This window comes from Gadus morhua, chromosome 6, assembly GCF_902167405.1.
Source record: "Gadus morhua chromosome 6, gadMor3.0, whole genome shotgun sequence".
Taxonomy (NCBI): Eukaryota; Metazoa; Chordata; class Actinopteri; order Gadiformes; family Gadidae; genus Gadus; species Gadus morhua.
In genome coordinates, this window is record NC_044053.1 from 26,776,722 (window position 1) to 26,803,024 (window position 26,303).

The 26,303-nt window shown below is 48.2% G+C and overlaps 1 protein-coding gene across 1 annotated transcript in view; it reads right to left on the bottom strand.

The window, feature by feature from the left end:
* The window catches only part of LOC115545893 (actin filament-associated protein 1-like 2), a 134,347-nt gene that overhangs the window by 3,662 nt on the left and 104,382 nt on the right, over positions 1 to 26,303 (bottom strand). The window contains exons 10-12 of the mRNA XM_030359373.1: positions 3,283 to 3,509; positions 2,234 to 2,349; positions 1,759 to 1,876 (exon numbers count right to left, since the gene is read on the bottom strand). Of these exons, the coding sequence (XP_030215233.1) occupies positions 1,759 to 1,876; positions 2,234 to 2,349; positions 3,283 to 3,509 (461 nt within the window). The remainder of the gene's footprint in view (positions 1 to 1,758; positions 1,877 to 2,233; positions 2,350 to 3,282; positions 3,510 to 26,303) is intronic.

The following is a 26,303-nucleotide window of genomic DNA, read 5'->3' on the forward strand; positions in this document are numbered from 1 at the left end:
TTCTCAGCAGGGGGTGCTGGGAAAAAAAAAAACTCAGCCTGCACTAGACTCGCAACTCGTTACATTGATAAAAAAAGATGTATAGCAGCGCAGCTCAATTACACCAGTGCATGCGCGGACAGTTGAAAATCGATCGTTCACATCCAGCTGCTCACAGAACAAGTTTAGCGCACCACCGCTACCCTCACACTTTTTCATATAACCTTTTTTCAGCACTAGGTCATATGAGCATTAAATAAATGCTGCGTCTCAAAATGCCTTGGACAGCAGCGAGGATGACTCGCTTTGCCACGGGCCGAAACAGTTCGGAGCGACCACAGCCAGAGCGAACACAGCGGGGCAGAGGAGTGTCAGGAATAGTCTTTGGTGTACACATCAGTAGGGCCTATTTGCACTACTGTTTAGTGGCAATGCAGTGTTTTAGTAGATGCCTTTTTATTTTCGTATATTATTTCAATGAATACAATTTATTTATTCATAAAAAACGGATCTGGTCTTCAAATCTTTTTTCCAAATATAGGTCGTCTTACAATGGGGTTTGTGTTTATATTCGGACCAATACGGTACAGCGGGCGCTCACATGACGTTAAGCATTTCCTGGTGCATAATGTGACGCTTCAGAACCTAAAATCCCGTTTCTCCCCGTTGACACGACAACACATAACCGGCGTTTTCAGAAATCTCCACTTTGGCCGGAGTTTTTAGAAATGATCGTTTTCTGTGATAAGACAGGGCCTCGGACAGGGGGTGTTGCAGCACCCCCAGCACTCCTACTTCCCGCGGTACTGGGTGCAACTTACAGCTGAATGTAGTGCCATGTTGTTAAACGAAAACCTACGCTAGCCTGGCTCGCTCTCGCGCATCTCTGTTCGCGCTCGTGCATGATTGCGCGTCCAGGTACTTGGAATGGGTGGAGTCAGAGTCAGCGTTGAAGGAGAGGGGGTAGGACCATTTGAGTTGTGTATTTTCAAAATCTGCTGGCGTTTCGCAAATCACCTACCCAACCTTTAAGTGGATATCTTTAATGACTGATATCGCTTCTAAGCAAACTAGACGCATGGGTTTGCCTTCGAATTCTATGAATTCTTCTCATCTTTCTTGACCGAGTTTTCTGTAACTCGAGTCGATCAATTATTATTATTATTTTTTTTTTCTTTTTTTTTATTATGTGCGGGCCTGACTGAGTGAGGATGCGGGCCGCATGCGGCCCACGGGCCGCCAGTTGCCCATCCCTGCTCTACAGTGTTTAATGTACAGAGAATGATACTTTTCGAGTGTAAGTGTTGTGTTGACACCTTACGATGGGCATCGGGAAACTGACGTGCTGTGATTGTGTAATTAGGACGGAGCCATCCCGCTTCCCTCTATTTTACATTTAGGGGATTTTGCTGATGCTTTTATCCAAGACAACTTACAACCATTCATTCACACACTGACTGTGGAGTCCACCACGCAGGGCTCCAGCTCGTCAGGAGCAGTCAGGGTGAGGTGTCTTTCTCAGGAACACCGCGACACACTAGGAGGAGCAAGGCATCGACATAGCAACCTCCCGGTAACCAGCCAACCCGCTCTACCTCCTGCCACCCTCCATTGATTATAACCCAGCCAAATGAACAAGTGCTCTCTCGTTAGACACGCCAGTGCACAACACACAAAAATATTCCCTTTAAAATAGATACCTCTGCATCAGAATGATTTCATGTCTGAATTCATTACATCACTGAACTCAACATCTTTCCCACCGGGACCATCACATACCGTGTAGCGCAGTATGGAGGTGTTGGAATAGATGGGCTGGGAGCGGGCGGTATCGTTGAGGCAGAACAGGTCGTCCATGTACATGTTGGAGGTGGGAAATCGCCTGGTCTGCAGGCCACTGAGAAGGAGAGGTAATAAATGGTAAACTGTTAATGGATTGCATTTATAAAGCGCTTTTCTATCCATCGGCCCTCAAAGCGCTTTACAATCTTGCCTAACATTCACACACCGACGGCAGTTTCAACCATGCAGGGTGACAGCCAGCTCATCAGGATCAGTGGGATTGAGGTGTCTTGATCAGGGACACCTCTGCACCCAGCTGGGAGGAGCTGGAGATCGAACTAGCAATTTTCCGGTTACCAGCCAACCCGCTCTATCTCTCTACCTCCTGACCACATGCCGCCAATACAATACCGATTGGCGGATTGAGGGGATGGATTGATTAAAGGGTTAAATCCAGTTATGCAGGCCTCACCTGAGGGCTACACCTGTATTGTCTGGTTCTCCATCCTTGCCACAAGATGGATTCTGATGGTAAGCTTCTTCCCTGAGCAGCTGAAGCCATCGCTGTTTGTCGTCCAAGCAGCTGGCCTGGAGAGGAAGATGCATACAGAGTGAAGCATTGATAACACTTCTCCCAAGAACAGCAACCATTCATACGATTTATGTCGTGCTTTTCAGGACACTCAAGGCCTTGACATAGAAGCACTGTACATAATAAGATATGTACATCTGAGCTTAGTTTGCCAGCCACAGCTTCTGACTAGAATATCCATAACATCAGATGATCTGCAATCAGAATGAATGGTATCTCTGATCCATTCATCTTTAATCCAAAGCAACACATTGGTGTTTCGAACCAAGAATCGTACACCTTACACAGCCTCAGACCGACAATGTGCTGCCCTATCAGAGATGAAATCAGACTCTGGTTCAAACGGGTCTAATATCATCCTGGGTCATGACAGCAAGGAAGCCAATAGGTTCTTCTTGAATCGCCCCCTGGTTAAAGACACTGAGACGGAGCACTAGCTACCATCAGAAGAGTGAGGCACGACTGACTCTTCTCACACAGGTCTGTTGTTATACTTTCCACATGTCTGTCCTTACATCATTGTTATGCTTTCTTACCCCATGTTCTTATCCCCCATTGGCATTAGTGAGCCAGTGTTGGAATATTGGTGGCGGACATCTTTCCAATAAAAATGTTGATAGAAGGTCTTGAGACCAATCCCAACATGAAGTCTGTGCGTTATTCAAACACTATTCTCATCATGCCAATGCAGATCCCTTCTCTTTCAAAATGTATCTATTTTTTTCATGAATGAACCTCTATTGCAACATAACAGGAATTATAATAGGAAAGGGACCACCCCATCTGATCCATATACCAACTTCAAAATGTGGTAAGGCACAATGGTTTGTGAGGGGAATTGAGCGAGAAGCACCCTGAACCAGTAGTAATCCTGAGGAATAACGTGAGTAGGTGCTGTGCTCCCAACGTGTGGGGAGCTATCTCAGTACCTCCAACACGGCCATCTGAAGCCCATGTAGGCTGAGATAGATGCGGTAGGATTGCTCAGTGTCAGGCCCAGGGAGGACGTCTGCCCCTCGTAGGGGCAGGGTGTACTGTGGCGGGCGGTCGCCCTCGTCAGACGGCCCCTCCTCGTCGCCGAACATCTTCAGGAGCCCCACCTCCACCTGGCACAGCAAGCTTTGCCATTGGAAGTTCATCAGCACATTGAGGAAGCCTATAGGTGCGCCCATGGGAGGAGAGAGGGAAGAGGACGTTAGAGGAGGAGGTTGTTGTGTGTTCTTCACTGGATGTGTTCATCGTCACTTAGCTCTTCATACAACTGTATGCGGCCCAACGGTCTGGGAAATGCGTCACCGGGAACAGGGGTTCCCAACCGGTGGTCAATTTGAATGCCTTCATTTTAAGATGCATAATTTTTAAAGAAAGTGTGTGGCTGTTTATTCGTCATATTCACAACAATTAAAGCAACAGCAATGAAATGCGTGAGTCTCAGGCTCCCTTCAACAATACAATAGTACAAAAAAATACAATTTATAAGAGAAACACAATAAAAGTCACCTGAGACTTCGATAAAAACAGAAGTAGTGCAAAGACACATTTAATTTACAGTGCATACTTTACAGTGGTTTGGTTGCATATCAATCATTTTATGTCTATGTTTTGTGTTTTAATTACCCTTTTCTGCAAAATATTTCAATGTCTGGTACTAACGGGTCCAGCAACCGGGTGTTGGGAATCACTGACCAAGAACATAACTCAAGACTAGGAACTACACTCAATACATTACCTACGTGCGGTTGTTACTACTGATGTAGAAAATCATGTAATGCTCGAATTTATACAACTAGGAGAAGGGTACTCTCAACATGACCTTGAACAGAGGGCCCCTAGTTAACTAGGCTACTTGTTGGGATGTGGATTAGCCATTACAAGACACAGTAATGAACACCTACTTCTTTATCAAACACTGTGCATCTCTACCAAACTTTAGTATTAGTATTAAGTTTTCCAGCTCTATAATATAATGCTTCCAGTGCATTCATACATATTGTTTCATAATGTGAACGAATGTATTAGGTTGTGGTGAGAGTCCCGTCGTCCGTCTGGTTTCAAGTCCCAGAATAAGGACCAAGTTCCTTTTGGTCGTGGTAAGAGTCCCAACTTCCGTCTGTGTTTGAGTCCCAGAATAAGGAGCAAGTTCCACCAGGTCGCTGTTAGACCCCCGACGTCCGTCTGTGTTCGAGTCCCAGAATAAGGACCAAGTTCCTTTACGTAGTGGTTGGAGTTCCGCCGCCCGTCTGGGTTAGAGTCCCAGAATAAGGACCAAGTTCCTTTTAGGTCGTGGTTAGAGTGCCGGCGTCCGTCTGGGTTTGATTCCCAGAATAAGGACCTAGTTTCTTCAGGTCGGGGCAAGTCCTGAAATTGCATTACGGGTCAATAAAGTGATTTGTTAATTTTTGCTAGTTTGTCAATGTTGATACGTGTCCTGAATATAACTTAGACGTTTGTTATGTCCAGGGGTCTTGTTTTACGATTTGCTAGTTTCTAGCCAAGGAGTGAAACCGTATTTTTAATTAACTCACTGGTGAGGATAGATGAATCGCTAGACGTTTTTTTTGTTTTGATTTACGGCATGTGATCAGAGAAACGGGTTGTGTTGGATAACCTGAGGGGAAAAGAAAGTGAGCCATCACCTGGTTTTGGCATACCGAGCTCCGTGGCAGACGTTTTATTTTTTTAAGGGGGTAACAGCTACGTGAAAGCTGGCTATTTTTAAGCACAAAAGAGCAGGGTTAGGGAAGTAAATGGAGAGAGATCCACTGAGATTTGAGAAGACAACTTCTAAATATGAGGATGCTCTCGATAGAGAGAGAAAAAGAGAGAGGTAAAGCAAATAGACAGAGATGTATGCCATCTTTTTTTAAAAAAAATTAACAAAGGTTCACTCATTCAATCATTCATTTACACAAGTTTATTGAGAATCATGATGATTGATTACTGATCACTGATATAACCATTATTTTTGTGAGGCTGTGACAATGCCTCCCCCAAACTGATACTACACTTTTTCTTTTAAATCACACGTTTCATCGTACCTGGACGTCCAGGAGACACGGACACGAGTTGAGTCCTTGTGATAGCAGAGACTGCTATCTGTTCTTGAACTGAACTGTGTCTCAGCGATGTCCTGACGACCTACTACAAACATTCATCCCCATCACACCTGCGATGACCATCACCTGGAAAATAACTGTTGCAACTGCCTACTCAAAACCAACTGAGCCATGATGTCACTGGTATTCTTTGTGATGTTGTTGTGTCATCTGTATACAGGGGGAAATTGTTCATTTGACAGCCATAATGTAGTCTGTAAAGATAACACCTTTCTACAAAATGCAGGGGTGAAGGGTAATGCTACCATTAGTTCTAAGCGTGGTTTATTCCATCAGAACTTTCATGTTGTTCCACCAACTCAGAGATAATTTTCTGCTATCATTACAAACTATGGTGTCACAGTTGTCCTTGATAAGATTAGAGATTTTGTCAATAGCGAATGCTTCAGGCCTTGGTCTGATTGACATTAATATGACAATGTGGTCTTTGGGAGGATGGCAAAGTGGGTTGGGTGGATCTATATTTTCTCAGATCCAAATCGCTATTTGTCATTCCAATTATTATGCTATATGTGGTCATTAAGTTATCCCTCTGTGTGTTTCACCGAATCACCGCCCCCATACCAACCTCCTGGGGAATGCCCCGATCGTGTTGGCCCTCCTTATGGTGGCGGTGTTAGAGAGCCAACGTCGCAAGGTCTGGTGTCCTATACTTCGCAAAGTTGCTTAGGCTAAGCCTTCCCCTAGGCCCTGTACATTTGTTTATACTAACGGAACCACTATTTTGCTGGGAACAGTGAGAGCTATTAAAGATGTTGGAGCTTCACTGCCGATCAGAGGGAGGTGTCTGGACAGTCCCTTTCCTTTATTTTTAATTTTCCTATCAGTTTTGGTTTAATCATGATGAAACTAATGAGTTTGTTATTTTTAAGTAACCTCCACCTGGTTCACTTTTTTATGATGAGTATACTTTTATGTTAACCATTGCCATTTATGCTTTCTTTGTTGAGTTAGTTAATTGTTAATTGTTTACCAGTAGATACACTGAATTATCATTTAAAGGGTGATCTTTAAATGACGTTTAATATGATCCAAGGGGGAGGAATGTAGAATGTTGCTGTTATTTAGTGTCTCTCTGTGTTCACATTTCTTAGTCTGGGAACAGGGCAGCGCCTCTCCTACTGATACCAGGTGTTATTTCCAACATCCTCCATTTGTTTACGTCCCAACAAGGACGAACCAACCAGGTTGCCTGGGACATAGCCAAGGCCATTTAACTTATCTAGGGAGACATTGCATCTGTTATTTTGTTATTCACATTGTCTTTCCTATAACACTCATCCAAAACCTACCTGTTCTCGAATAAACCATAAATTCGATCCTCTGATGTAACCTATCAAGTTGCCTCATTTTAACTTAAAGAATTACTACTACGACTGAAAAATACACAACGCATTCTACACTAACAGTTTAGAAATAAGCTGAAATCTAACATTACTGTATTGATACTCTTTACATTTCAGTGTTGTAGTGCCAGGCACACAGCTGCTCTCCAAAGCAACAATGGCTTTTCTCTTAAGGTGATTTGTTTATTTTGTAGTTCTTTACTCTGTGATTAATCAGTGAAATGCACTTAATGCATTTCTTCAAATTTCTCTTCCAGGGTACTGCAATTAGCTCTTCTACTTGCTGTGGGTTCTCAAGTACATGGTGAGTTGATTCCAAAAGTATGAATTTAAACAGGCAGGCAGCCATGTGCTAACAAGTATGCATAACAGCTTACAGGCTCGTGCTTGCTGGGCCCCAGCAACACCAGCAGTCTCCAAGCTACAAGCAGCTACAGAAGTCTCCTAGCAGCAGCAGCAGCACCAGTGACAGCAGGCTCCTGGCTACAACTGTAGCCACTCCAGCACCAGCAGCCACTCCAGCCTATCGAGCCAGTCCTGCCACTCCAGCCAGTCTAATAACAGCAGCCACGACGGCCACACCAGCTACTTCAGAAACCATAGCCACTCCAGCCAATCCAGCCACTCCAGCAACAGCAGCCACTCCAGCCACTCTTGCCACTCCATCCACTCCAGCAACTCCAGTAACAGCAGCCACTCCAGCTACTCCAGCCACTCCAGCAACAGCAGCCACTCCAGCTACTCCAGCCACTCCAGCAACTGCAGCCACTTCAGCAACTCCAGCCACTCAAGCAACATCAGCCACTCCAGCCAAAGCAGCCACTGCAGCCACTACAAAAACTCCAGCAACAGCAGCAACCCCAGCAACAGCAGCAACTCCAGCCACTCCAGCAACAGCAGCCACTCCAGCCACTCGTGCCACTCCTGCCACTCCAGCTACTCCAGCCACTCCTGCCACTCCAGCAACACCAGCCACTCCAGCCACTCCTGCCACTCCAGCAACACCTGCCACTCCAGCCACTCCTGCCACTCCAGCCACACCAGCCACTCCTGCCACTCCAGCCACACCAGCCACTCCTGCCACTCCAGCCACTCCTGCCACTGCAGCGACTCCGGCAACTCCTGCCACTCCAGCCACTCCAGCCACTCCTGCCACTGCAGCGACTCCAGCAACTCCAGCAACTCCAGCCACCCCTGCCACTCCTGCCACTCCAGCAACACCAGCAACACCAGCCACTGCAGCGACCCCAGCAACCGCAGCAACTCCAGCCACTCCAGCAACAGCTGCCACTCCAGCTACTCCAGCAACACCAGCCACTCCAGCCACTCCTGCCACTCCAGCAACACCAGCCACTCCAGCAACAGCTACCACTCCAGCTACTCCAGCCACTCCAGCAACACCAGCCACTCCAGCTACTCCAGCCACTCCTGCCACTCCAGCAACACCAGCCACTCCTGCCACTGCAGCGACTCCAGCAACTCCAGCCACTCCAGCAACAGCTGCCACTCCAGCTACTCCAGCCACTCCAGCAACACCAGCCACTCCAGCAACACCAGCCACTCCAGCTACTCCAGCAACAGCTGCCACTCCAGCCACTCCTGCCACTCCAGCCACTCCAGCCTCTCCAGCAACCCCCGCCACCCCAGCAACCGCAGCAACTCCAGCCACACCAGCAACAGCTGCCACACCAGCCACTCCTGCCACTCCAGCAACCCCACCAACTCCTGCCACTCCAGCAACACCAGCCACTCCAGCAACAGCTGCCACTCCAGCCACCCCTGCGACTCCAGCCACTCCTGCCACTGCAGCGACTCCAGCAACTCCTGCAACTCCAGCCACTCCAGCAACAGCTGCCACTCCTGCCACTCCTGCAACTCCAGCAACCCCCGCCACCCCAGCAACCGCAGCAACTCCAGCCACACCAGCAACAGCTGCCACTCCAGCTACTCCAGCCACTCCTGCCACTCCAGCCACTCCTGCCACTGCAGCGACTCCAGCAACTCCAGCAACTCCTGCCACTCCAGCAACACCAGCCACTCCAGCAACAGCTGCCACTCCAGCCACTCCAGCAACAGCAGCGACCCCAGCAACCGCAGCAACTCCAGCCACTCCAGCAACAGCTGCCACTCCAGCTACTCCAGCAACACCAGCCACTCCAGCCACTCCTGCCACTCCAGCAACACCAGCCACTCCAGCAACAGCTGCCACTCCAGCTACTCCAGCCACTCCAGCAACACCAGCCACTCCAGCTACTCCAGCCACTCCTGCCACTCCAGCAACACCAGCCACTCCTGCCACTGCAGCGACTCCAGCAACTCCAGCCACTCCAGCAACAGCTGCCACTCCAGCTACTCCAGCCACTCCAGCAACACCAGCCACTCCAGCAACACCAGCCACTCCAGCTACTCCAGCCACTCCTGCCACTCCAGCAACACCAGCCACTCCAGCAACACCAGCCACTCCTGCCACTCCAGCCACTCCAGCCACTCCTGCCACTCCAGCCTCTCCAGCAACCCCCGCCACCCCAGCAACCGCAGCAACTCCTGCCACTCCAGCAACACCAGCCACTCCAGCAACAGCTGCCACTCCAGCCACTCCTGCCACTCCAGCCACTCCAGCCACTGCAGCGACTCCGGCAACTCCAGCAACAGCTGCCACTCCAGCTACTCCAGCCACTCCTGCCACTCCAGCAACACCAGCCACTCCTGCGACTCCAGCCACTCCAGCAACAGCTGCCACTCCAGCCACCCCTGCGACTCCAGCCACTCCTGCCACTCCAGCAACACCAGCCACTCCAGCAACAGCTGCCACTCCAGCTACTCCAGCCACCCCAGCAACACCAGCCACTCCAGCAACTCCAGCCACTCCAGCAACACCAGCCACTCCTGCGACTCCAGCCACTCCAGCAACAGCTGCCACTCCAGCCACTCCAGCAACAGCAGCCACTCCAGCAACAGCAGCAACTCCATCCACTCCAGCAACAGCTGCCACTCCAGCTACTCCAGCCACTCCAGCAACACCAGCCACTCCAGTAACACCAGCCACTCCAGCAACAGCTGCCACTCCAGCCACTCCAGCCACTCCTGCCACTGCAGCGACTCCGGCAACTCCAGCAACAGCTGCCACTCCAGCTACTCCAGCCACTCCTGCCACTCCAGCAACACCAGCCACTCCAGCAACACCAGCCACTCCTGCCACTCCAGCCACTCCAGCCACTCCTGCCACTCCAGCCACTCCTGCCACTCCAGCAACACCAGCCACTCCAGCAACAGCTGCCACTCCAGCTACTCCAGCCACCCCAGCAACACCAGCCACTCCTGCGACTCCAGCCACTCCAGCAACAGCTGCCACTCCAGCCACTCCAGCAACAGCAGCCACTCCAGCAACAGCAGCAACTCCATCCACTCCAGCAACAGCTGCCACTCCAGCTACTCCAGCCACTCCAGCAACACCAGCCACTCCAGTAACACCAGCCACTCCAGCCACTCCAGCAACAGCTGCCACTCCAGCCACTCCAGCCACTCCTGCCACTGCAGCGACTCCGGCAACTCCAGCAACAGCTGCCACTCCAGCTACTCCAGCCACTCCTGCCACTCCAGCAACACCAGCCACTCCAGCAACACCAGCCACTCCTGCCACTCCAGCCACTCCAGCCACTCCTGCCACTCCAGCAACTCCTGCCACTCCAGCAACACCAGCCACTCCAGCAACAGCTGCCACTCCAGCTACTCCAGCCACTCCAGCAACACCAGCCACTCCAGCAACTCCAGCCACTCCAGCAACACCAGCCACTCCAGCTACTCCAGCCACTCCAGCAACAGCTGCCACTCCAGCCACTCCTGCCACTCCAGCAACCCCAGCCACTCCTGCAACGCCAGCCACTCCAGCCACCCCTGCGACTCCAGCCACTCCTGCCACTCCAGCAACACCAGCCACTCCAGCAACAGCTGCCACTCCAGCTACTCCAGCCACCCCAGCAACACCAGCCACTCCAGCAACTCCAGCCACTCCAGCAACACCAGCCACTCCTGCGACTCCAGCCACTCCAGCAACAGCTGCCACTCCAGCCACTCCAGCAACAGCAGCCACTCCAGCAACAGCAGCAACTCCATCCACTCCAGCAACAGCTGCCACTCCAGCTACTCCATCCACTCCTGCCACTGCAGCGACTCCGGCAACTCCAGCAACAGCTGCCACTCCAGCTACTCCAGCCACTCCTGCCACTCCAGCAACACCAGCCACTCCTGCGACTCCAGCCACTCCAGCAACAGCTGCCACTCCAGCCACCCCTGCGACTCCAGCCACTCCTGCCACTCCAGCAACACCAGCCACTCCAGCAACAGCTGCCACTCCAGCTACTCCAGCCACCCCAGCAACACCAGCCACTCCAGCAACTCCATCCACTCCAGCAACTCCAGCCACTCCAGCAACACCAGCCACTCCAGCTACTCCAGCCACTCCAGCAACAGCTGCCACTCCAGCCACTCCTGCCACTCCAGCAACCCCAGCCACTCCAGCAACAGCTGCCACTCCAGCCACTCCAGCAACAGCAGCCACTCCAGCAACAGCAGCAACTCCATCCACTCCAGCAACAGCTGCCACTCCAGCTACTCCAGCCACTCCAGCAACACCAGCCACTCCAGTAACACCAGCCACTCCAGCCACTCCAGCAACAGCTGCCACTCCAGCCACTCCTGCCACTCCAGCCACTCCAGCCACTCCTGCCACTGCAGTAACACCAGCCACTCCAGCCACTCCAGCAACAGCTGCCACTCCAGCCACTCCTGCCACTCCAGCCACTCCAGCCACTCCTGCCACTGCAGCGACTCCGGCAACTCCAGCAACAGCTGCCACTCCAGCTACTCCAGCCACTCCTGCCACTCCAGCAACACCAGCCACTCCAGCAACACCAGCCACTCCTGCCACTCCAGCCACTCCTGCCACTCCAGCAACTCCAGCAACACCAGCCACTCCAGCAACAGCTGCAACTCCAGCCACTCCAGCCACCCCTGCCACTCCAGCCACTCCAGCAACTCCAGCCACTCCAGCAACAGCTGCCACTCCAGCCACTCCTGCCACTCCAGCAACCCCAGCCACCCCAGCAACCGCAGCAACTCCAGCCACTCCAGCAACAGCTGCCACTCCAGCTACTCCTGCCACTCCAGCAACACCAGCCACTCCTGCCACTGCAGCGACTCCAGCAACTCCAGCCACTCCAGCAACAGCTGCCACTCCAGCCACTCCTGCCACTCCAGCAACCCCAGCCACCCCAGCAACCGCAGCAACTCCAGCCACTCCAGCAACAGCTGCCACTCCAGCTACTCCTGCCACTCCAGCAACACCAGCCACTCCTGCCACTGCAGCGACTCCAGCAACTCCAGCCACTCCAGCAACAGCTGCCACTCCAGCCACTCCTGCCACTCCAGCAACCCCAGCCACCCCTGCCACTCCAGCCACAGCAGCCACTCCAGCTACTCCTGCAACGCCAGCCACTCCAGCCACTCCAGCCACCCCAGCAACTGCAGCAACTCCAGCAACAGCTGCCACTCCAGCTACTCCAGCCACTCCAGCAACACCAGCCACTCCTGCCACTCCAGCAACAGCTGCCACTCCAGCCACTCCGGCCACTCCTGCCACTGCAGCAACTCCAGCAACTCCTGCCACATCAGCAACACCAGCCACTCCTGCCACTCCAGCCACCCCTGCCACACCAGCCACTCCAACCACTCCAGCCCACTGTGTGTGTGTGTGTGTGCGTGTGTGTGTGTGTGTATGTGTGTGAGTGTTTGTGTTTGGTAGTGTGTCCTAAAGTATATATATAATATTATATATATATATAAGTATATAGTATATAATATATATTTGGTATTTATTGACACAATATCACAACATAACGCCGTAAATAAAGGGATTTACACGTTTCTCTCGTCCGTGCTGTTGTTAGGTGCCAGTAGAAACTGGTAATACCATTTTACATGAGTGGCATGCCAGCGGAAAAACGGTAGGTGCCAGTAGAAACTGGTAATTACCATTTTCCATGAGTGGCATGCCAGCGGAAAAACGGTAGGTGCCAGTAGAAACTGGTAATACCATTTTACATGAGTGGCATGCCAGCGGAAAAACGGTGGTTCCAGTAGGAAATGGAAATTCCGATTAACATAATTGGCTTGCCAGCGGAAAAACTTTTGGCCTGTATGCCATGATACCACTGGATCATGTCGATATAGAAAGGTTTATGACACTGGGTCAGGGTTAAATGATAGGAACCTATAGGCCTACTTAAATTATTTGGTTAAACACCAATAAGAACAAATGCAAAACTTAATATTTGGCCTATTGAATAGTTATGAGCTGAAGCAGTCATACAGTAGGCTTTATTATAGGCTATGCTACTAGAACATCTTGATAAAACACGAGTGGAAAAATGGATGACTGTCTAGCCATAGCCAACAGTGCCACCCCTATAGGGACCTGGCTCTGGTGCACTAACCGGAAACTACGATCGCAACCGCAATAAACATCTCGCTTTGAACGGTGAACTCTTTACACATAGTAGTTATAAAGCTATTAAAACTACAAAATGACTCCATTAATGCAGGATACGTGGAAAATGCATGGACCTATTAAAGAAAATGCGCCGACGTTGGCTCAGCCTGGCTCCGCCTCTTCAGCTACGTAGCTAAGATCGCTGCCGTGGAGCACGAAAGGTGTACATCAATCCACACTCATCGGTTTGACCGTTTTGAGTATACCATCCGGGTCCTTTCGCCCTGATCTTAATTGCAACGCACTACGTACTCAAACTATATAAAAAAGAAGTCATACTAAAATAAAGTATAATGACTACGGATAGTATGGATATTGGAGCAAAGCAATAGACTATAGCTCTATGGCCACCTAGAAGGCTAGGCTATAACTACCGTCACCGGAGCAAGTCCGGCTGTTTTCAAAAGCATCTGTCATTACAAAAGCAACAAGAAACAGATCGGAAATATCCTTACAACAGCACGGACGAGAGAAACGTGTAAATCCCTTTATTTACGGCGTTATGTTGTGATATTGTGTCAATAAATACCAAATATATATACCTTTACATTTATGCCAATACCTGTCTTGAAATTATACGGAGGAGTTATGCTGGTGTCACATACCATTGTTGGGAACTGCAGTTACCGTTCCACCTGAACGGCAGTTACCGTTTCAGAACGGTAGTTACCGTTCCAGAAAGGCATATGCCATGGCATTACCGTTTCAGAACGGTAGTTACCGTTTCAGAACGGCAGTTACCGTTCCAGAACGGCATATGCCATGGTATGTCAGTGGTCGCGACGGCAGTTACCGTTTCAGAACGGCAGTTACCGTTCCAGAACGGCATATGCCATGGTATGTCAGTGGTCGCGGTGGCACATGCCACAGGCCATTAAACGATCTCGGCGTCTCTCCATTTTTTACATCAATTTTTATTTTCGAACAAAGGATCACTCATTCATTCACTCACACAAGTTTATTGAGAATCTTGATGATTGATTACTGATCACTGATCTAACCTTTTTTTTTGTGAGGCTGTGACAATGCCTCCCCCAAACTGATACTGCCCTTTTTCTTTAAAATCACATGTTTCATCGTACCTGGACCTCGAGGAGACACGGACACGAGTTGAGTCCTTCTGATAGCAGAGGCTGCTATCTGTTCTTGAACTGAACTGTGTCTCAGCGATGTCCTGACGACCTAATACAAACTTTCATCCCCATCCCAATCACACCTGCGGTGACCATCACCTGTAAAATTACTCAGTTGCAGTTGATAAAACCTTTTAACAAGCTGCCCATGGGTTAGCTAATGCTAAAGGGATACAGTCGTGTTGGGTTTTTGGGCTTATGTCATTTTCATCTCAGGTATATCCTTACCTCGCTGTCCCGTTCACCATCCCTGAGCATATTGCAGCCAAGCATGTCATCTAATTAAGTTGTCGTCCCCCAATTAAGATCAAATTGTGCTATTCTCCTAAGCGTGTCATTTTTTGGACCGATGTAGGACTGCAGGTTGTGGGTAAGAGTGTGGGTTCACGGGAAAAGGTTGCCATATCAGGAAAGGATCTGTTGGTAAAAGAACTGATGCCTTGCCTGCAGTAAATGGGACCATGTTTGTGTGTGGACAGAACGCTTATTCATTTCTGCCCCCTTATTGCCGTTGTTCATGTTATGTCGCCTATGTAGTGCCTGCTTTGGAGATTGTGACAAAGGAAAATATGAAGGGTAATGCTACCATTAGATCGAAGCGTGATTTGTCAGAACTTTCAAGGTTTTACTAGAACTCAGACATTATTTGCTTATATCATTAAAAACTATGGTGTCACAGTTGTCCTTGATGAGATTAGAGATTTAGTCAAACCATCAACGCTATAGCGAACGCTTCAGGCCTTGGACTGACTGTCATTAATATGATAAAGTGGTCATTGGGCGGATGGCTAAGTGGGTTGGGTGGGTCTAAATTTAAGATATTCCAAATCGCCATTTGTCCTTCCCATTATTATGCTCTATGTGGACATCAAGTTATCCCTCTATGTGTTTCACCGATTCACCGCCCCCCTACCCCCCGGGGAGTGACGCAATATTGTTGGCTCCGCTTAGGGGGGCTGTGTTAGAGAGCCTAACCCGTCGCTGGGTGTGGTGCCCTAAACGTCGCAAAGTTTCTAAGGCTAAGACTGCATCTAAGACCTGTAATTTTGTTTTGACTAACAGATCATGAACAACCTAATGAGCGCGTTATTTTTAAGTAGCCTACACCTGGTTGACTTGTTTATGATGTGTATACTTTAATGTTTACTATTGCCTTTTATGCCTTCTTTTGTTGATTCAGTTAATTGTTAATTATTAACCAGTAGATACACTGTATTCTCATTTAAAGGGTAATCTTTAAACTTTGTTTAATATGATCAAGACGGAGGAATGTAAAATGTGGCTGTTCTTTTGTGTCTCTCTGTGTTCGCATTTCTTAGTCTGGGAACAAGGCAGTGCTTCTCCTACTGATATCAGGTGTTATTCCAAACAATCCTCCATTTGTTTATGTCCCAATAAGGACGAACCAACAAGGTTGTCTGGGACATAGCCAAGGCCATTTACCTTATCAAGGGAGAGATTGCATCTGTTCTTTTGTTCTTCACGTTTTCTTTCCTATAATTTGCTTTCCCACCCCAAACCAATCTGTTCTTGAATAAACCATCTATTCAACCCTCTGATCCAACTGGTCAAGTTGCCTTGATTTCCGCTTCAAGAATAACTACTACACTCCAAAGCAACCATGGCTTTTCTAATAAGGTGATTTGTTTATTTTGTAGTTCTTTACTCAGTGATTAATCAGTGGCATGGACTAAATGCATTTCTTCAAATTTATCTACCAGGGTACTGCAATTGGCTTTACTACTTGCGGTGGGTTCTCAAGTACATGGTGAGTTGAGAATCCAAAAGTATGAATTTAAACAGGCAGGTAGCCATGTGCTAACAAGTATGCATAACAGCTTACAGGCTTGTGCTTGCTGGGCCCCTGCAGCACCAGCAGTCTCCTAGCTACGAGCAGCACTAGCTGCTCGTAGCCAGACAAGCCGCTGCAGCCACAGCCGCCACAGCCGCCACTCCAGCAACAGCAGCCACTCCAGCCGCTGCAGCCACAGCGGCAACAGCGGCCACTGCTGCCACTCTTGCCACAGCCGCCAAAGCCGCCACTGCGGCCACCGCCGCCACAGCGGCCACAGCCGCCACCTCCACCGCCGCCACAGCAGCAACTCCAGCAAGAGCAGCCACTCCGGCCAGAGCAGCCACCCCAGCCACAGCAGCCACTCCTGCAGCAGCAGTCCTCTAGCTACCAGCCCCAGTAGAATTGGCAGCAGCAGTCTCCTTGCTACAAGCAGGTTGACTTATTATCTACTCTCCTTATTTCAAATGTCTCAGGCACAATAATAAAATCATCAATTTCGAACTGTCTGTGTATTGTATATTAGCTAGTCCGAATGCCAGCAGTTGCCAGAAATGTGGAAACTCATTTGAGGAACAGCGTTTTAATTGGCTCAAATTGCCTTTTCAAGTTCAAGTTCAAGTTCAAGTGTACTTTATTGTCAAAAATCTATGTAACAGGGTTAGCACAGAAGTTTGAAATTGCGTTTGGCCAGTGTCCAATGTGTAGTTAAAAAACATTTAAATAAGACATTGACAATAATCTCTCACTCACACACACACACACACACACACACACACACACACACACACACACACACACACACACACACATAGCAGCAGAAGTACAATCAGTTTGTGTCAGCCAAAACAGCTTTGCTGCTGGCCCTAACGTCAGCTAAGAGAGTGAGCGACCTGTCTGCACTCTCTGTTGCCCCTTCTTGTCTTAGAATACAAGGGGACGGCAGTTCGGCCATATTACGCCCGAACCCGGCGTTTACACCAAAGAGTATTACTAGCTTGTTAAGATCGAGAGTAATAACACTCAATGGTTTCTCTCTCCCTCCTCATCAATCTGAGGAGGAGGCAACAGCCCATCTCTTGTGCCCTGTACGCGCGCTTGCTTGTTATGTGAAGTGCATGGAGGCTCTGCGCAAATCTCAACAGTTATTTGTGCATTACAGAGAACATTCCCAGGGCCTCCCCCTGTCAGTGGGGGCAGAGCCGCCTGAGACTATCAGAGCTCACTCGACCAAAGGCATATCGTCCTCTGTCGCTCTGCAAAGAGGGATGCCTATGGAGGATATCTGCACAGCAGCCTCCTGGGCTTCCCCATGCTCTTTTATTAGGTTTTACCTAAGAGACATGTCGCGCCTCTCTATGACACACTCAGTTCTAGGTGCTTTGTCAGAGTGAGTGTGATTGTGTGACTATTCCCCTCGCATATTAAACAATGTGAGGTGGAGTAAAATATTCATGCTGAGAGCTCTTGTGTCTTATCAGACACATTAGAGCTGCTCGTTGATGACGTGCCGTTAGACGCATGACGTATGTTATGCTACGTCTGACGCATGATACTAGCGTGCATGTAGCTGTGTTTCTGGTACTGATCGGGACCAATGAGGCATAGACTATATCGTGCTTCGCCCTTTTAACCCAATAGCGATAGCCTTATAAGGCGGAGCCTATACGACATAGAACGATAGTTACGTATTGTAACTCTAGATTCTATGAGAATAGCCTTTTAAGTGTCGGCCTCATTGTCCTTTAAATAGCTGAAGAAAAGCTGTTTACTGGGAGCAGAACGTCTGCCGGCGCCCACGTATATCTGGGGGATTACACATTTTTCAGTGCTACGGCTCACGCCAAGGGAAAACCCAATAGCGATAGCCTTAAAAGGCTGCGCCTATACTCATAGAATCTAGAGTAACAATACGCATCGTTTGTGGGCTTATGCCATTTTCATCTCAGGTATATCCGTACCTCGCTGTCCCGTTCCCGAACATATTGCAGTTTACAAGCATGTCATCCAATTAAGATGACGTCCTCCAATTAGGATCAAATTGTGCTATTCTCCTAAGCGTGTCATTTTTTGGACAGATGAAGGAAAGGTTGCAGGTTGTGGGTAAGAGTGTGGGTTCAAGGGAACAGGTTGCCATATCAGGAAAGTATCTGTTGGTAAATGTACTGATGGCTTGCTTGCAGTACATGGGACAATGTTTGTGTGTGGACAGAACGCTTATTCATATCTGCCTCCTTATTGCCGTGGTTCATGTTATGTCGCCCATGTAGTACCTCCTTTGGAGATTGTGACATTGGAACATTTGAAGGGTAATGCTACCATTAGATCTAAGCGTGATTTATTCCATCAGAACTTTCAAGGTTTTACTAGACATTACTGATATCATTACAAAATATGGTGGAACAGTTGTCCTTGATGAGATTAGAGATTTAGTCAAAACTAAATCTCTATAGCAATAGCGTTCGCTACAGCGAACACTTCAGGCCTTGGTCTGACTGTCATTAATATGATAAAGTGGTCCTTGGGAGGATGGCTAAGTGGGTTGGGCGGGTCTACATTTTCAAAGATATTCCAAATCGCCATTTGGCCTTCCCATTATTATGCTCTGTGTGGACATCAAGTTATCCCTGTATGTGTTTCCACGATTCACCGCCCCCCCCAAACCGCCCCCCCGGGGACTGCCGCAATATTGTTGGCTCCCCTTAGGTTGGCTGTGATAGAGAGCCTACCCCGTCGCAAGGTATGGTGCCCAAAACGTCGCAAAGTTTCTAAGGCGAAGACTGCATCTATGCCCTGTAATTTTGTTTTGACTAACAGAACCACTTTTCTGCTGAGAACAGTGAGCGAGCAGAGGGAGGTGTCTGGACAATCGATCTCCTTTATTTTTCAATTTTAATCTGTTTTGGTTTAATCATGAATAACCTAATGAGTGTGTTATTTTTAAGTAGCCTACACCTGGTCGACTTGTTTATGATGTGTATACTTTTAGGTTTACTATTGCCTTTTATGCCTTCTATTGTTGATTTAGTTAATTGTTAATTGTTTACCAGTAAATACACTGTATTCTCATTTAAAGAGTGATCTTTAAACTATGTTTAATATGATCAAGACGGAGGAATGTAAAATGTGGCCTTTCTTTTGTGTCTCTCTGTGTTGTCTGTGCATTTCTTTGTCTGGGAACAGGGCAGTGCCTCTCCTACTGATACCAGGTGTTATTCCAAACAATCCTCCATTTGTTTACGTCCCAATAAGGACAAACCAACCAGGTTGTCTGGGACATACCCAAGGCCATATACCTTATCAAGGGAGACATTGCATCTGTTATTTTGTTCTTCACGTTTTCTTTCCTATAAAACTCACCCCAAACCTACCTGTTCTTGAATAAACCATCTATTCAACCCTCTGAACCAACCGGTTAAGTTGCCTTGATTTCCACTTCAAGAATTACTACTACACTCCAACCATGGCGTTTCTAATAAGGTGATTTGTTTATTTTGTAGTACTTTACTCTGTGATTAATCAGTGGCATGGACTAAATGCATTTCTTCAAATTTATCTACCAGGGTACTGCAATTGGCTCTGCTACTTGCTGTGGGTTCTCAAGTACATGGTGAGTTGAATCCAAAAGTATGAATTTAAAAAGGCAGGTAGCCATGTGCTAACAAGTATGCATAACAGCTTACAGGCTCGTGCTTGCTGGGCCCCAGCAGTACCAGCAGTCTCCTAGCTACGAGCAGCACCAGCTGCTCGTAGCCAGACCAGCCGCTGCAGCCACAGCGGCCACCGCCGCCACTGCCGCCACCGCCGCCACAGCCGCCACCGCCGCCACAGCGGCCACCGCCGCCACAGCGGCCACCGCTGCGACCGCCGCCACAGCCGCCACCGCGGCCACCGCCGCCACCGCGGCCACCGCCGCGACCGCCGCCACAGCGGCCACCGCCGCAACAGCCGCCACCGCAGCCACAGCGGCCACCGCCGCGACCGCCGCCACCGCGGCCACAGCGGCCACAGCGGCCACCGCCGCGACCGCCGCCACAGCGGCCACTGCCGCCACAGCCGCCACCGCCGCCACAGCGGCCACCGCCGCCACAGCGGCCACCGCTGCGACCGCCGCCACAGCCGCCACCGCGGCCACCGCCGCCACCGCGGCCACCGCCGCGACCGCCGCCACAGCGGCCACCGCCGCAACAGCCGCCACCGCAGCCACAGCGGCCACCGCCGCGACCGCCGCCACCGCGGCCACAGCGGCCACAGCGGCCACCGCCGCGACCGCCGCCACAGCGGCCACAGCCGCCACCGCCGCCACAGCCGCCACCGCCGCAACAGCCGCCACCGCGGCCACAGCCGCCACCGCCGCCACAGCCGCCACCGCCGCCACCGCAGCCACCGCCGCCACAGCGGCCACCGCAGCAACAGCAGCAACTGCTGCCACAGCAGCCACTGCAGCCACAGCAGCCACAGCAGCAACTCCAGCAAGAGCAGCCACTCCGGCAACAGCAGCCACTCCAGCCACAGCAGCCACTCCTGCAGCAGCAGTCCTCTAGCTACCAGCCCCAGTAGAAATGTAGCAGTCTCCTTGCTACAAGCAGATTGACATATTATCTACTCTCCTTATTTCAAATGTCTCAGGCACAATAATAAAATCATCAATTTCAAACTGTCTGTGTATTGTATATAAGCTATTCTGAATGCCAGCAGTTGCCAGAAATGTGTGAACTCATTTGAGGAACTGCATTTTAATTGGTTCAAAATGCCTTTTCAGAATAGCAGGAGACTCCTCCACCTCTTGCAGGAGACTCCTCCTCCTCTGGTAGGAGATCAATTGTTATTTTTTTATTATCCTTTTCTGGAATTATTTTAAGGCCCGGTCCTAACAGGCCCAGCTACCGGCTCAGGTCCGGGGACCGGGGGTTGCGAATCACTGACCTAGAACATTACGCGAGTCTAGCAACCACACTCAATACATTTACTACGTGCGGCTCTTACTACTAACGTAGCAACGGCATGAAATGCTCCAACTAATAAACCCAGGAGAAGGGTACTCTCAACATGACCTTGAATGGAGGGCCCCTTGTTAACTACTTGATGGTTTGTGAGTTAGCAATTACATGTCACACTAATCAAAATCTACTTATTTCCAAACACTGTGCATCTCTACCACACTTTCGTATTAGTATTACGTTTTCCAGCTCTATATGCATTCATACATATTACATAATCGTCATATATACAACATATACATATTCATGATACCAACAGCCTCCTTCATGGAAAACATTGTTATGAGGCAAGTCAGCTGTCCCAACTCATTAGGTACAGTGATTGTGATTGAGTTGCAACTTATTGTAAATAATTGTACAAACCTTCAGCAGCTGATTTGGTACTGTATTGAGACTCTTCTCATCACAGTGTTCCTTCTATAATCTATATTATAGCTCATATAGTTTGTGTTCAAAATATAGTAGTTTGAGGAAAAGTCAAAATGCCATTTTGGAACCTAACATGTATACAGGCCAAACATTAATGTGTAATTCCGGCGAAAATTGAACACGGGAAAAAAAAAACATAAAATAATCCCTCCAGACACTTTTTTCCGTTGATAATCGACTATAGAGCTTGCCCGCAAATGCCCGGAGTAAGGTAACAGCCCAAATGGCTTCCATGTTATTGGCTAGGGGCGGTGTGAACGCTTCCAAATCGATATATTTAGGCACTTTTATTGCTCAAAATGGCAAAAAAACCTCTGCAGTAGCATGATTATGGGTATCGTAAAGAGTATAATAGAGGCCCCAATTTTTTTAAAACAGACATGTATCAAGAGGGGACAGTGTTAAGTAAAATAAATGGGCAGCTCTATTATATTATTTACGGTAGCCCGTTATCGACTTGTGTGGACTTCCTGGAAACATGGACCTACCGGTAAGGCACAGACTTGGAAAACAGTATTTTTTAATAAACTCCCGGTGCTTTAACTAAGTTGTTGATGCGTTGATTTATGTAGGGACCCTAGTCATGCTACTGCAGAGGATTTGTGCTGTTTTTAGCATTTTAGTGGTCAAAGAATTCAAGAGGTGTCAATTGAGAGTGAAAGAGCAGCCTACAGTATGTTGGCTACGGTTGACGTCAGATGACATTCAATGAGCAGATATGGTACCCATCATGCATTTGGGTACCATATGCATTTATTTGAAGAAATACGAAAAGCAAGAACATAGATTAACAAAAAAAGTCACGAATTGATTCATTTTCAAGAATGTTTTAGGGATCTCATCTCACAGATTCTCTTTTTCAAAACTTTGAAACCCACCATGATCAAATACTATACCTAAAATCACAGTTATATAAACACGCATCTCTACTTTAACATTATATTTAGAGTTGGTTATGCCTAGCAGTTAGAGTAATACCAATCTCTGCAGACCACAGTATGTTCCTTTTTTCCCCTCTCAGATTGTCCCAAACAACCCATATCTGTGATTTAACGCCGTGAATCAAAAAAAAATCAGATTCATGTAGCCACACGAATGAGGTCAATCAAAATACGGATTCACTACTTGTCTAGAAATTAGCAAATCGTAAAACAAAACCCCTGGACAGAACAAACGTCTAAGTTCTATTTAGGACACGTATCAACATTGACAAACGAGCAAAAATTAACAAATCACTTGAGTGACCCTACATGCAACCTAAAGGAACTTGGTCCTTATTCTGGGACTCAAACCCAGACGGACGCTGGAACTCTAACCACGAGTTAAAGGAACATGAGGGCGGCAGTAGCTCAGGAGGTAGAGCGGGTTGGCTGGTAACCTGAAGGTTGCTGGTTCGATCCCTGGCTTCTCCTAGCTGAGTGTCGAGGTGTCCTTGACAAGGTACCTAACCCTGACTGATGTCGTGGGACTGCTGCTGGAACAGAGACTTCCAACTCTCCAGCAGTAGCGCCCCAAGGCCAGATGTGCGCCCAGCGGGAAAAACTGATGATGATGACCTAATTTTGGGATATACATATATTGCTCTGACCGGCCCATACAGTTGATCGGTGGCCTGATTCATACTTTGATTGACACAATTACAATCAGCACAAGAGTTTCCTAACCAATGGGCATTGACCCATGGTGGCCCTGACACATGCTAGTCTGTGCAGATGGGTGTTACTTGACCTGCTAGGCATAACCAACTCAGAAGATAATTTTGAAGTAGACATGCATGCTTATATACCTGTGATTTTAGATATACTATTTGATCATGGTGGGAGTCAAAATTTAGAAAAAGAAAATCTGTGTGATGAAATCCCTAACACAATCTTGAAAAGGAATACATTTGTAACTTTTTTTGTTCATCAATGTTTGTATTCGTATTTATTTGATTGTAGTTAATCAGATAAATACTTGATATGGTGACCAAATTTATGATGGGTTGGTACCCATCATTTATCTGCTCCTTTAACGTCATCTGACGTCAACCGTAGCCAACAGACTGCAGGCTCCTCGTTTACTCTCAATTTACATCTCTTGAATCTTTTAACCACTAATATTGTTAAGAATAGCACCAAACCTCTGCAGTAGCATGACTAGGGTCCCTACACAAAACAAAGCATCAACAACTTAGTTAACGTACCAGGGCCCCGTTTCCCGAAAGCATCTTTAGCCTAAGTGGATTGCAGAGTGGGTCGTACGAGCATCATGCAGTTTTCACACCGTTTCCCGAAAGCATCTTTGGTAACGAACGTCTTGAAAACGCTCACAAGTCACGAGTAGCTAACGAGTGCTACAGGGTACTCGTAGGACGCTAAGAGCCTCGTTAGCCTACTATAGCCTCAGTGGCGTAACCAGCGGACATTCCTAGTATTGGATGCGTTTTATTATAACACATTGGTAATGGTGTATCACGTGCGTCTGAGCCTAATGTGGGCCATTATGTTCTTAGTTTGAGAGAGACAGTCCAGGAAATGTTTGAGCAGGCAGGGCACTTAGAATGTGTGAGAGAAAGTGGGGGGGATTTGTGCAGACTGACATAGGCTACTCATAAAACGTAGCCTAAAATAATGTAAAAAAAAAATAATAATAATAATAATAAAAATATTAATTATAAAAAATATTTAAAAAAATGCAAAGGAGCAGGCAAAAGGCTGGGATATGGTGGGGATTGGTCACGTTGACGGGAATGTTTAGTGACATGTGGGAGGGTGGAGGGGGTTAAAAAAAAGTCTCAATCACTCTTCGACGTGCATGAAAACCAGCCGCGTAGTTATGAGGGAGGCCGTCCTCACACCGATCTTCCTCGTCGTCATCGTCCTCTATGTCCTCCGGTTCAACCAAAGCTACCCCAGCCTTAGCTGCAATGTTGTGCAACATAGCTGTCACACACAGGGGCGCCGCTAGGGATTTTGGTCCCCATGAAAAGAATGAAACTTAGTGTCATTATTTTTTCTGTATTATAATTTCATCATCATTAGGGGCCTCTCTGGGCCCCCCTCCATCATGGGCCCCTAGAATCCGTCTCCTTTACCCCCCCTTTTCGGCGCCCCTGGTCACACATATCACAGCGCATGACTTGGCCGGCGAAAACTAGAGCCCTCCGCTGGACTTGTGAAGGCATCTAAAGCGCAACTTCCACCTCCCGATCGTGTGCTCGGGATTAGGACTGATATATATATGTCGGCCTAGGCTTAATCAATTGTGTTTTAATATCTTCTTCAATCTATTCTTTTCGTAGGCTACTCTGCGGTTGGCCTTGATGGGGAGATATTTTAACCCTTTTTAACCCCATTTTCCTCCGACATTCCTCCGTCTCCCCCTGCGTCATTGCCCGCTTCAGCACCATGTCAGTGGACAGGTACAATCCTACGATCGTCGTGAGTGCAGCGAATGCGCGTTCACGTTAAGAGGAGTTTCGGGAAACGCTCCAAAGAAATTATCGATGGTTCGAAAGATCCATCTTTCGAACCATCTTACGAGCGAAGATCCATCGATATCGGGAAACGGGGCCCAGGAGTTCATTAAAAGATACTGTTTTCCAGGATGTCCACACCAGTAGATTAACAGCTACCGTAAACAATATAATAGAGGCGCCAACATCTTTTACTTAATAGTCTCCCCTCTTGATACTTTTCTGTTTTAAATTATTTGGCGCCTCCATTCTATTATTAACGGTACCCCTGGTCATGCTACTGGAGAGGTTTGTTGCTATTTTGAGCAATATAAGTGGCTAAATTGTAAACAACATCTTTCCTAACACAGATTCTGGCAAAACCTCAATACTAATGCTACTAGACCTCAGTGCTGCATTCAACACTGTAGACTATACAATACTTTTGGATAGGTTAGAAAACACGGTGGGGCTTTCAGACACAGTCTTACATTGGTTCAGGTCCTACCTACAAAATAGGAACTACTTTGTTTCCATTGGCGACTTTGTATCGGAATCAACTAACGTGACATGTCGAGTCCCACAAGGTTCGATCTTAGGACCCTCTTTATTCAACTTCTACATGCTCCCACTAGGGCAAATCATGCAAAATAACAATATTGACCATCATTGCTAGGCTGATGACACGCAAATCTATGTATTGCTATCACCAAATGACAATCAGCCCATAAATCTTCTGTGCCAGTGCATTGAGCAAGTGAAAGATTGGATGTGCCAAAACAGAGATAATTGTATTTGGTTCTAAAACGGAAAGGCTTAATGTAACCCAACACCTTCACTCTTTATCCCTGAAAACCTCAATCAAAGCCAGAAATCTAGGGGTTATCATGGTTTCAGATTTACATTTCGACAGTCACATCAAATCAGTTCCAAAATCGGCATATTATCACTTTCAAAATGTAGCAAGACTTAGAGGGCTCATGTCCACCGAAGAATTACAAAAACTTGTACATGCATTTGTCACAAGTAATGTTGATTACTGCCATGGTCTCCTTACAGGTCTCCCAAAACAAACTCTGAAGAAGCTTCAGCTTATTCAGAATGCTACTGCTAGAGTTCTAACAAAGTCCAAAAAATCTGAACATATTACA